The 13,046-nt window shown below is 42.9% G+C and overlaps 1 protein-coding gene across 1 annotated transcript in view; it reads left to right on the top strand.

Moving 5' to 3' along the window:
* Positions 1-262: 262 nt before the first annotated feature.
* Positions 263-13,046, top strand: part of THRB (thyroid hormone receptor beta) — an 81,901-nt gene continuing 69,117 nt past the window's right edge. The window contains exon 1 of the mRNA XM_040965306.1: positions 263-331. Within this exon, the coding sequence (XP_040821240.1) occupies positions 310-331 (22 nt within the window). The 5' untranslated portion in view covers positions 263-309. The remainder of the gene's footprint in view (positions 332-13,046) is intronic.

Raw genomic sequence — 13,046 nt, 5'->3', positions numbered from 1 at the left:
ATGGAAAAAATGTGACCCTGTTAAAAAATGTTATTTAAAAAATTCTGTTTGTGGTAAGAACCCTGAGATGAAAATGTCTTCACCTCTTGGTCTTGTAAGTTCACGTTTACCGAGCTTGCCTGACTGCAGTTCTGCCAGTTCAGAGTGGAGAGCAGCAAATCGTGTCTCAAGGTCATATTGAATGTGATCGTGTTTGGAATAAAAATGTTACAGAAAAATGCAGGTTATAATCTGTGGTGTTTTCCCTTATTTTTTTTTTCTCTGCAGGAGATGTCAGTGAAGAAGCAAACCCAGAATGATCACTAATCCATGACTCCCAACAGTATGACAGGTATCTGTAGTTTTCTGTATACCTCCAATTCTATTACACCTAAAGGGAAACAGCTTTGCAAAGACCAACCTGAGAGTCTTAGCAATGATTATGTCCAAGCCTAGAGTTACTGAATCGTACAAATACATCCATACAAATGCATCTTCATCTGCTCCAGGAATTGTGAGCTGCATCAGTTGTCAGAAAGATGATAAAGCAGCAAAGGTGACACAGTAGCAGGGTTGTTTCAGCCTATCATGATATCCTTGCACGCTCAGTAGATCCACTCTTTGCAGCCATTCAGATCAATAGGATAAACACTCCTGCAGCACTTGAGACCACAGAATCTACTAATCATCCCCAAAGTGGGCTGTTCACTGCATTCAGCAGCAGAGTCAGAGTGGAGTGTGAGTGCACCATACAAGGTAGGAATGAGCTAGACAACTCTCGGCAAGGGTTAAAGAAGAGATAAAACTCCCTCTCCCAACATGCACACACCCCTGGAGGAACCCAGGCTCTACAGACTGGGCAGCTCAGCCAGCTAAGCCAGCCGACTGCAAAGTCTGGAGGCAAGAACAGCACGAGACTAGTACTGATGCACAGGCGTGAGGCTTGGAGAGTCCAGAGATCTGTTTGTAAAAGAAGTTGGAAATCCAGATTTTTAAATCTCAGTCTCTAAATGTTAGTGGCTAACTTGTGAAAACATCGAAGACTTGTGGACCAGTCAAAAAATGATCACTGTCCAGACTTCACTGAGGAGCTGCCCACTTACAGCCTCAACTATCCGACCTTCTACCTAGCACCAAACATGTGGCTGTCCTCTTGGGACCACGGTAGTGGGACAGACAGCTGGAGACTTCTGCACGCCGTGGGTGCAGGCTGATCTTAATCCTGTCATGCTACTTCCCCTCGTTGGGATGAGCTGGAGGCACTGGACCATTCCTCCAAGAACTCATTCGACAACAGAACTGAGAAATGCAATTCATTACAAGTTGCCACATAGCTTTCTGTATGTTTGAAAGCCGCACAGTGGCCATTGACAGTCTCTTTCCCAGCATTTCCCCTTGCCTCTCTGCCTCCCGGTGTCTGAGTTCCTGATGTAGTGAAAACATAGAGTACCTAGAAAAATTGTGATACACACCTGCGAACTGTGAAGGCCACAAAATCTCATTTCATCATTTCAAATCAGTCATTTCCAAAACTTGCCCACTCCCAATTCTGCCCCACATAAGCCAGACTGTTACCTACTTAAATCCTGCTCCTTTTATATCATTAACCTGCTCATTGAATAGAGAATTGGTATAGATCCACCTTGGGCTATAGCCCCAGTGTTTGGGTTGGTATAGATGGGAACCTCAACCAGAAGAGATGATGGTATGAGATGGACTGCTTCCTTGGTGGCTCCAAACTCTAGGCTCTTTTACCCACCTGCAAATGCTTCCAAAGATGAAAACTTGAAGAACGTATCCTCCAGAGAGAGGAACCAATAGCAAAACCTGACATATGAGCACATCATAAATTGACATTGAGCTAGATTAAAATAGTGACCGTCCATCCCAATTCTCCCGGTCAAAGATTAGCAGCCATTTGTTTTCTTAAGACCAATGACTGAACATTTTAGTTCTTGGCATCCATATTTTCTGTTCTAACTACTCAATTGTAGCAGAAAAAAATCAGACTTTAAATAAATAAATGGGGTTGGCTGTATCTTTTTTTAATTTTTAAAAACGTGTAATTAATTTTTAACAGATTCAACATGGTTTTCATACAGTTCTAAGAATATAACGATATCCCTTCCTCCCTCTTTTCCTCTCTCGCCCTCTCTTTCTTCCATCCTTCTTTTGTTTCTCAGTTGACTGTCTATTAATAAAACTTTATTTGCAGGGCAGTTATTAGGGCAGCAAATTAGGACAACTGACATTTGCTGATTTTTTTCAAGAGCCAGGAGTGACCCAAAAACTTTTCTTCCAGCTCTAGACCATCCTAATATTCAGCAAGACCCATAAGGCTGAGCCTGCTTGAGGAATGAACTAAGAATGTAGGCTCACTCCGGGACAGTTCCAGACTACACTGGCTTTCCACCTGCCCCGTGGAAGCAGGGATGCTTTCTCAGCTAGGATACCTGCCGCCCCCTAGTGGAGCAGGGAGTTTTCACTTCCAGGATCAGCTTCAAAGTTAAAAACTAAATACAGTTCTATTTTCTAAAGAAGCCCACTCCATACACATATATTCCTAGGGTATGTCGGTGGACCCAGATGAGGAAATCATTGCTTTCAACACTCTTGTTTGTTTTTTCCCTCCTTCCAATGCTGTGAAATTGATCTACATGTTTAAGAAACCTAAAGAGAGGCTATAATAGAGCTGTAATTCCTTAGAACTAAGTGCTTGTTCTCAAAGCATAATTAATGTGTTTTTTTCTGTGAAAAACACAATAAGTAATATTTCTTTTATGCAACACAGGAAACCAACTAACCCTCAGGAAAAGAAAGCCATTTTCTCAGTGAGCAGTAGTTAAGAGCATTGGCCTTAGCTTCCTGCACATGAGCAAGGCAGCGCTTTCTGATAGAGGAGATGTGGTTTTGGTATGTGGGCTGTTCCAGCCCCAGTGTTTATCAAATGTATGTGTTTTTTATTTACTCAATTGGAAAAAATGTTTATTTTCTGGGGTTATTTAATGTCGTTTACAGTGCAGTCAGGTCTTGCTAAATTTTTCTCATTGCATTAACTCAGATAATTAATTTCATGCAGTTAAGAACTGTAAACCAGTCAATGAAACATTCTGATTCTTAAAGAGGAAAGTAAGAAAGTGCCTGAATGTGATACTTTATTGGTGTGGAATTAAGTACCACTTCCTAGGTAATCTGAGGGGAATTTGCTGACACTTATGACATTATAATGAGCTCTGTTTTGAATAAAACCGTGATTCACAGCACAGGGGAATTTGCTGTACGATGTGAATAACTAAGATTTTACATACCAAAGTTAAAGACCTTTGGCCTTGATTGAAAAAGAAACTAGAATCTCAAACTCTTCTGATTGTGCCCAAAGAGGTTGCAAGAATGGACTGTTACGTTTATATCGAACTTGGCTTTATGGATTAGGGTATAATATAAAGTTAGCATAAGAGGTCACGCGTTCATTGAAACGGGCCCCCAATAATTTAAAGGCACACTCAAATTAATTCTTTCACCTGTACCAAATTCAATGTTCACCTTGCAGTTCCTGTGGCTTAGGTGTTCATTTAATGTCCTTGGTGTGTGCGTGTGCGTGTGCGTGTGCGTGTGTGTGTGTGTGTTACTGAGTGTGACCTGGGTGCCAAGAGAGTAATGTATACAGGAATGGCCAGGTGCTTTTCAGTTGATTGTTTCCCAATATTTTCCACTGTGTGGAAAATATCTAGCCTTGGTTTTTGTTTCCTTGCTTTGGGAAATTATCGTTTGTGCAGAATGACTTGGGTTTATAAAGCTTTGCCTTTCTGTTATGAGTCATGAGGCTGAGTATTTTCATACGTATCAGCCACTTGCATTTCTTCATCTGTAACTCTCTTGTTCGTATTTATTATCTATTTGCTCACTCTGATCTGCTTTTTCGTTATTTGCAAGAGGTATTTACATATTACTCTTAAAGGTATCATAAATGTATTTATTTATTTATTTATTTTTATTGCATTTGAGCAGCAAAGAGAAATAGCTCCCATTTGCTGGTTTACTGCCCCAGTTCCCTACAACAGCTGGAGCTGAGTCAGACTAAACCTAGGAACCCAAAACTCAACCCGGGTCTCCCACATGGGTGGCAGGGACTCAACCATGTGGCCTATCGCCCACTGCCTCCCAAGTTGCATATACACAAGAAACTTAAATCAAGAGTAGAATCAGTGCTGGAACAAAGAAACTCCAGAGCATCCTTAGGACAGGCTTGCCCAGGGCCAGATGTCCACCTGAAGTTATCAAGGAAGTTAACTAAGCAATCGCTCTACATCAGAGACCCCTCAGCAATTTCATGACAACGCGAGACTGCTTCCTCTACAGCACCTTTGCCCAGTGGAGGTTAGAGCATATTCTCTCAAAATCAAACATTTACCAATCACATTTTCCACAAAGCAAAGCATACACGCAAATAGAAAGTAAATGCTGGAGAAATGCATTTGGCATTGAGAGACTTCCCTTCTGAAATGGAGTCAAACAAAACGCTTAAGCAGGGAAGGCTCAGAGTCGTTTAGTGAAAAGCCCAGGTCATGTTTTCAATGCCATCAGCAGGCTGTCCCTTCCACCGCTCTTGAGTGGAGTGGTGTGAGTGTCCTATAATCCCTGCAGCATCATTTGCAGTAGTGTCAGAAGGCCATTGACAGCAACATGGGGCCCCACTCAGCCAGAGCTAATGTTAGCGTTTCCCACGGCCAGGGATCACTCTTCTTTAAAAGGTTTTTGCTCACGCTACTTAGTAATCCATCCTGCAGGATATAGTCCCTGGTTATTAGGCTGTCAACACAAGATTAGTATAAATAACATTTGGTAACTATATTCTTACTAACTATATTAACATAATGAGGATATATTATAATGAACAGTTATATATACTTTTGCAGTTCTCTATTTCTTTAGGATAAATCCTACTAAATAAAGAGCTAGGTTAAAGAAACTGAGCATCTTAAATTTTTTTTTACTTATTTTTATTGCAAAGTCAGATATACAGAGAGGAAGAAACTCCATTGTAACTGTATATTTTCCAGTGATGGAGTGTTTATAACTTATTTCGCATGTTAGGAAGCAATTTGTAGACAAACTTTCATCACAGCTTTTCAAAACTTTACTTATGATGATAAATTTGACTAGGCCTGTGCATACGTATTGATTGACCATATGAACATTATGCTTTGTAACTCATTTAACTTTTTTTATTGTATCCTTTGCCTTTCTTATGATTCATATTAAGAAGTTAATTCATCGTATATCGTAAATGTTCCAAGAATATTTCCTGTTCTAATAGAAAACTCTTATCTGTGGCAGTATTTGACTTTTTCAAAGCTTTTGTCTTTTGGAATAATTTTATAGCATACAAAGAACTCCCAGCTACCCTTTACTTGATGTAAGTTTGAGGTTCATGTTAAGAACCAAAAATCCACACAGGATAGAATAGAGTTCAGCTTAAACCTAGCTTTATTGGGAGCGATCCTGGGCGAGGTTCCTTGGCCGGTACAGAGATGGGGGCCAGAGAAGTCACACCCACGGGACCTGAGGGTTTTTTTTTTTTTTACTAAGGGGCTATAGAGGTGTAAGTTGAGGACAAAGGAATGTGCCTTGCAGAGCGTCATGGGCTCGCTTCGACCTTGGTGGATCCCTGCATCACTGCTGGCCAAAGCCGCCTTCTCCTCTGCGGTCCAATCAGCCACCCTTCTCAGCCTCCGCCAATGGGCTCTGCAGTGGGCTCCCTGGGCAGTTAGCTCATCTATCTGGATATGAAACCCTTCTGAATTAGATGCAGGAGTGGTTTGGGTAAGGTTGAAGAGTTTTCTCAACCACACCCTCTCCTATTCACTCGCGTTGGAGACAGGAAACCATCTCCTCGTGCGGTAGGGGGACCTTCTGCCCTGCCATCAGACAGGCCAGCCACACCCCTGCCATCAGACAGGCCAGCCACACCCCTGCCATCAGACAGGCCAGCCACACCCCTGACACTTTGGACTGGTTCTCCTGAGATACACATTACAGAACAGAAGGCACACGACGCTGGACAAAAATGCCAACAGAGCCGGGCTCTGCCTCCCTCCCAGCCTGCCCCGGTGCAGGGAGACTCTGGGTGGATGCATACATGGTGGGCAGAAAGAGACCTAGAAGATTACTGGAGACTTATTTCACTTTCTCCCGAATTCCTGCTCTCTCCGCTGTGACCGAACATAAAGCGTGGTCTTGGCTGCCACAGAGCTGACTGTTCACATTGGAAATGTTGCCACGAATCTTTCTGCAGGAAGGAAAATAGAGGCCTGCTCTGCTGCCTGTGGGACCAAGTACACAAACAAAAAGCTGTGGGTTTTCTGTCATGGGGGTTCAAGCCCAGGCCTTTGTGCTTCTTCCTTGCAATGGGGTTATGTCTAAGAGAGAAAGATCTGGTAGCAAGCAGGCTAGACAGGGAGCTTCCGTCATCCCTGACGGCTGTTGTGACACAATCGTCCTTAAGGCCAGGGTCACTCCTCACAGGAGCTGGTCTCTGTCTCTCTCCAGAGCCTGAAAACCCATGTCCCCAATCACAGGCTCCTTCCCCTGCCGTCAGAACGCTGGAATCCTCTCTCTTCCTCTTTGGCCCCCATTATTCCAACCCCAAACTCATAACTTCACCCATTTGTTTTATTAGAGGATCTCAGCCCCTTTTCTCGACCTCTTCCATTTGCATCTCCTATCAAATACCAATCACAGGTCCGGTGCGGTAGCCTAGCAGCTAAAATACTCTCCTTGCATGCACCTGGATGCTATATGAGCACCAGTTCTAATCCCGGCAGCCCCACTTCCCATCCAGCTCCCTGCTTGTGGCCTAGGAGAGCAGTTGAGGATGGCCCAAAGCCTTGGGACCCTGCATTCACGTGTGGGACCAGGAAAGAGGCTCCTGGCTCCTAACTTCAGATCAACTCAGCTCCCGCCGCTGTGGCCGCTTGGAGAGTGAATCAAAGCAAGGAAAATCTTCCTCTCTGTCTCTCCTCCTCTCTGTATATTTGACTTTCCAGTGAAAGTAAATAATTTTTTTAAAAGTAATAATAAATAAATAAGAAAAACCCACTCCGAAGCAGGAGTTTGTCGCCAGCAGTGAAAATACCAATGAAGACACTTGAGGTACCCGGGTTCAGAAGCTCACCTTTGGCTCACAACTGCAAATTCTTGCTCACCCGGTCCCTAGAAGGCAGTAGTGATGGCTCCAGTGTGTAGCTCCCTGTGATGCAGGAGGGAGACCTTGACTGAGTTCCCAGACCCTGGCTTCAGCTGTTGCAGCCATTTAGGAAGTGAACTAGTACATGGGGACATATTTCCCTCCCCCTCTCTCTCTCTCTCTCTCTCTCTCTCTCTCTGTCTCTCTTTTTCTGCCTCCCACCAACTTTTTTTTCTAGAAAAAGGAAAAAAAAAATGAATGCACTCAACACATTGTTTACAAAGTAACATAAGACCCCATCTTTCCTTGTGGACCTTGAAACCAAGGGAAGGGAAACCATACATGTTTCGTTTCCGTTCCTCTTCCCTGTCACACACAATGGCAAATGGCATCAAGTGGCACTCCCTGCTTGGTGTTGCCCCGTCTGGGCAGAGAAGAAGTGGGTACTTCAGTTCATGAGTTTCCACCATGAGAAGGGAAATTCCAGTTTCCACCAAGGCAAGAGGAAAACCAAGAAGCCACAAGAAAAGAGCGTTTCTGTGTAGTTATCACACCGCCCTTTGCTTTCAAACAAAAGCAGATGCTTCTTGGTGAACAGAAGGCACGGCAACCTTCGTCTGCCCTGAGTGGGTGAAGGATGCTGGGCTTCTCCCCGTGGCCTGCTAAGGAAGCCTGGCCCTCCTGTGTTCTGCTGGCCTGACTCTCTCCCATCCCACTCCTCTTCCACTGCCCAAACTTCTTCAGGGAGAGAAACTTCCTACATAAATGCAGGAGGCTTTCTGGGAGAGGTCAGATTCAGGAAATCTCATCCAATCCAGTCAGATTCATAAGAAAATTGACTGGGAGCTCCTGGAAACTATCGGACAGTTGCATCTAGAGCAATTTCAGTGTCCAGATTTGAATTGTAGCCAAGTGATTAGAGGTTAAAAATATCAAAAAAGACAAAAATTCAGAGGGAGGACTAGCTGGGAACAAAAGAACTATGAAAAATACTTACGTCTCCTTCAGTAACCGTGTTCTTCCTAGAAGCCACCTTGGACCATGAGTGGCTTCCCCTGCTCCATCATCCCCCTAACCCTACCTCTGCCATCACTGCCATTGCTGTCATCATCCTCACCATTATGGCAAACTTATCCCAATTCCCTTCAGGCTGTGACCAAGATCTGCCCAGCCTGTCTTCGCTCTAACATCTGCTAACAGTCACGAATGGCACTCATCCTAAGTAGCAACCTTCATGTAACAGCTTCCTTGTTTTACCTCCCAAGTGTCACTCAAATCTACAGCAAGTGTACCTACATAATTTCAAAGTCTTTCGAAAGGATGGAGATTAATTTTTCCCAACATGCACTTTACTTCATAATGAAAGTGTTAGATTTGCAGTGAGACAAGAGGTTTTTTGGTAAGGATTTATTTCTAATCGTAATCTAATTATTTACAATTTATTTATTTATAAATGAATTTATTATTTATCTATTTATTATTGTTATTTATTTAATTGCTACAGAGTGGGGGGGGGGGATTTATCTTCCATCTGCTGGTATACTCCCCGAATGTCCATACCAGCCAGGATAGGCCAAGCTGAAGCAAAGATCCAGGAGCTCCGTCTGAGTTGCAAGGGCCTGGCATGTGGCAGCTCAGCTCACCGCACCGCAGCACTAGCTCCAAGCAGAGTTGTTTTCTATGTCGCTACCACCTGCTGCCATCCCCGGGAGAAAAGGCCCACTCAAGCCATCATCGGTTTCCTTTCAAGTCCTGGTGATCATGACATTCTCATTCTGGAATTTGGCTGTGGTGTCACAAGGAAATAGTGTGGAAATCCAACTCCCCAAGCCTGCAAAGTGCAGTGTGTTCTTGTCCCGATGCCGGGGGTGAAGTGAGAATTATTTTCTGCAGGTGTCGCAGTGTATACATTGGTAGGCTGAGGCCAGTGTGCAACAGTGATTTGCCCAAGGTCGGCACATGGGTTGTCAAATTGTGGGATAATCAGAATTCAAAACCTGGGAAACTACGAGTAAGTGAGATGAGTTCAAATAGTAATGATGTTTCATTTTATTTTCTGTCCTTAGCTGAAGATGTTAGTTTTAGTCCTGCTACTATGCATACCCAAATGTGTATTCAGCAGTCTTCTTGTCTTAGAGCAGACCTCCCACCCCTCATTTATGAGAACATCTAACTTTTCCTGCTCAAAATTTCCTGCACATTAGGTTCACCAATGTCCATACCATCCCAGACCAATCAATCAGAAGTGCTTGTTGGGGACTCAAGTTTCAGAATCCTTTTAAAACTCCCCAGGTTGTTCTAACACACAGCCTAGTCTAAGAATCGCAATCTGAACTCAGAGGTTTTCAACCCTGGCCATCCGCTGCTAGCACAGAGAGCTATTCAAAACTACAGATGCTTGTGCCCAACTTTTAGACACTCCAGCTGATTTGGTCTAGAGATGATAGAATCTGTGTTTAATTCCTCAAGTAGTTGCTCCCAAGCATGGTGGCTCGGATCAGAATCAATGAGAAATCTGATGAGAGACAAAAGTCCTCTGCTACCATTTTGTCTAATGGCAAGTACAAGTACCTGGACTTCTCTTCAGGAAATTCTGACACATAGACACTTGAAAACCACTGATCTAGAGGGATTTCCCCTCCAAGGGACCTGTGTAAGAAGCTGTTAATTTGGGCCTAGTGCAGAAGCCTAGCAGGTAAAGTCCTCACCTTGCACACACCAGGATCCCATACGGGTGCCAGTTCTAATCCAGGCAGCCCTGCTTCCCATCCAGCTCCCTGCTTGTGACCTGGGAAAGCAGTCGAGGATAGCCCAAAACCCTGGGACTCTGCACCCATGTGGGAGACCTAGAAGAAGCTCCTGGTCCCTGGCTTCAGATCAGCTCAGCTACAGACATTGTAACCACTTGGGGAGTGAATCAGTGGACGGAAGTTATTTCTCTCTGTCTCTCTTATTCTCTATATATCTGACTTTATAATTAAAAAAATAATAAATCTGTCCATTTGGGTGCATAAGGTTACCCTTCAGGCTCACATTGGCCAAGCTAACAAATGGAAATGTAATTCATGCTTTGCTCTTACAGCCTAAGAATACCTCTTTCTTTGATTCATGAATGAAGCTAGGCATTATGCCAGAGGATGTCAGCCTCTTCATTTTTCTAAGTGCCCAGTTGGAATGTCACCCTCCCCGGTTCAGTTGGTCACATAGTCCTTCAGGATGGACTCCAGGGGCAGCAGGTTCATTTCAAGTAATGGAGCAGCCATGAGGAAACTGGTTTCTCTCACAAATTCTTCATGATCAATTCCACAGAGAGTGAGCTTGGTATGCTGTTTCTTGCTTCTTGAGGGAGCAGAGTTGAGGTGCTGGGACTTTGGTGATGGGAGAGGATGTTTTCAAAATTTTTTCTTTACTTTTTTACTCAGTGAAATACCTCTCACTTAGAAGGTCTGGGGAGAATGCAGCTGCACTACATTGTGATGCCCGTGGGAAGCTGAAAAACCTGATGAAGAAATGCTAGGATTTTCATTGCTTCACATACACATAGTCTAGAGCACTGGGACACAGCATTGAATCCTCCTTCTTTTTTATGTATTTTTAAAAAATATTTATTTATTTTTATTTGAAAGGCAGATATACAGAGTAGAGGAGAGACAGAGAGAAAGATCTTCCTTGCTTTGATTCACTCCTCAAGCGGCCACAAAGACCAGAGCTGTGCCAATACAAAGTTTGGAGTCAAGGGGCCTCTTCCAGGTCTCCCACACGTGGACGCAGGGTTCCAAGGCTTTGGGCCGTCTTCGACTGCTTTCCCAAGCCACAAGCAGGGAGCTGGTTGGGAAGCAGGGCCACTGAGATTAAAACCGGCATTCGTATGGGATCGTGGCACGTACAAGTGAGGACTTTACCTGCTAGGCTGCTGCGCCAAGCCCTGAATCATCCTTCTTAGAGTGGATCTTTTACACAATAGGTACACACTAAATACCACTGTATCTGTAGAGAAACCGCCCATAGAATGACCGTACTGCAAAGGAAAGAATATGTGAGTGCCTTTTATCCCGATAGAGTTTGTTTTAAAAAATTTTTGTATTATTTAAGGGGCAGAGTTGTAAAGAGACAGGCGGAAGACATTCAGGTAGAGCTCCCGTCCACTGGGTTATACCCTAATGTCAGCAACTTCTGGAAGTGAGCCAGGCTGAAGCTGGGAGTGAGGAATTCCATGCATGTCTCCTATATGGACAGAAACAACTTCGAAACTTGGGATATCACCTGTTGGTTTCTAGGGTCTATAATGCAAAAATCTGGAATCAGCACTAGAGCCAGGACTTCTTTTTTTTTTTAAATATTTATGTATTATTTTATTGAAAAGTCAAATTTACAGAGCGAAGAAGAGACAGAGACAAAGAGCTTCCATCTGCTTGGTTCACTTCCCAAATGGCCACCATGGCCAGGGCTGAGGCAATGGAGCTTCAGATCAGCTTAGCCCTGAAGCAGTGGATGGTTCTGTCTCTTTCTCTCTCTGTAAGGCTGCCTTTCATACAAAAATTAAATACATCTTTTTTTAAAAGTTGGGAAATAATTCATTTTTCAGAATTCAATCTTATTTTACTTTCACACTGTCACGATGTGGCTCCCAAGACCTCTTCCATCCTGTTCACAGACCACTGCTGTTGACCCCGTGCTTTCAAACTCTTGCCTGCTAAATGGCATGTAAGTAATAGTATTTGTTGACTTTAGTAATCAGACGTACTCAGTTATTATTTGGTATTTTTGATGAACAAGATGAAATGCTCAATGTTTTCACCAATATACAGAAAGAAAAATGTTACCTTCTTCAAAGTAAGAAAATGTAGGATTTTGTGTGTGTGTGTGTGTGTGTGTAAGTGGCATAGGTTGCCTTGTATCACTGTAAATGTATAGTTTCCTTCAAACTTTTTAAATTGCTCATCACTTCTCCCTCTACCGTTTGCATGGACTTCAGATCCAGAGCCATCTGAATAAAAAAAGAAAAAAAAACTGAGTATTCTTACACTGCAAACTTCTTAACTCTGAAAAGAAATTACACTCCTATATTATTTAGCCAAATAGAACTATAAATGGAGCCATCAGAATACCAATTACTGCTGGCATTGCCTTTAATCAAAAAAATCTTTCATTATTATTATAAACTCATTCTTCAAAGATTAAGTCTATGTAAATGAATATCAAATAGCCTATCATGCTCAGTAACGCATTATGAAATATTCATGAGGGTTTCAATCATTGGAATCCATGCTCCAAACCAGACCAAGAAATTATTGGCATAAATCAGAGCATTTGTAAATGGGTTTTTCAGCAGAAAATTCTAATTAAATTTGAGTTTTTCAACAGAAGATTATAATTAAATTCGAGTTTCTCAACAGAAAATTCTAATTAAATTTGACTTTTTTAAAAAACATCCACAGTATTGGATACTATGCATATAAACATGACTGAGAAATGGTCTATGTTTGAGAACTTCAAAAGATCATAAAATCTGAATACATCAATGCACGCCTCTTAATGGCTGGGAAGACATACCAGGCTACTTCAGAAAGTCCTACTTCCACTTCTGGGTAGCATACCTGGGAAGTACACACTGAGGATGGAGTTCCTGGCTCCTGGCATCAGTTGGCCCAGCCTCAACTACAGAAGGCGTCTGGGGAGGAAACCAGCAGACGGTGTATGTCTCTCTGTGTCTCCTTCTCTGTCTGTGACTCTACTTTTCAAATAAATAAATAAAGCTAGAGAAAGTTCATTGGAAAATAGAATTTAGAGTATGACTTTATTTTGATGCAACCATATTTTTTTGCAGTATTGTTTTCATAACAAAATGCACGGGATTCAGCAAAATGGCCTAAAATTTTCA

Source organism: Ochotona curzoniae, unplaced genomic scaffold, assembly GCF_017591425.1.
Source record: "Ochotona curzoniae isolate NIBS_2020 unplaced genomic scaffold, NIBS_Ocur_1.0 contig_1302, whole genome shotgun sequence".
NCBI lineage: Eukaryota > Metazoa > Chordata > Mammalia > Lagomorpha > Ochotonidae > Ochotona > Ochotona curzoniae.
The sequence above is the reverse complement of the archived record's forward strand: the minus strand, read 5'-3'. Positions and strand labels throughout refer to the sequence as shown.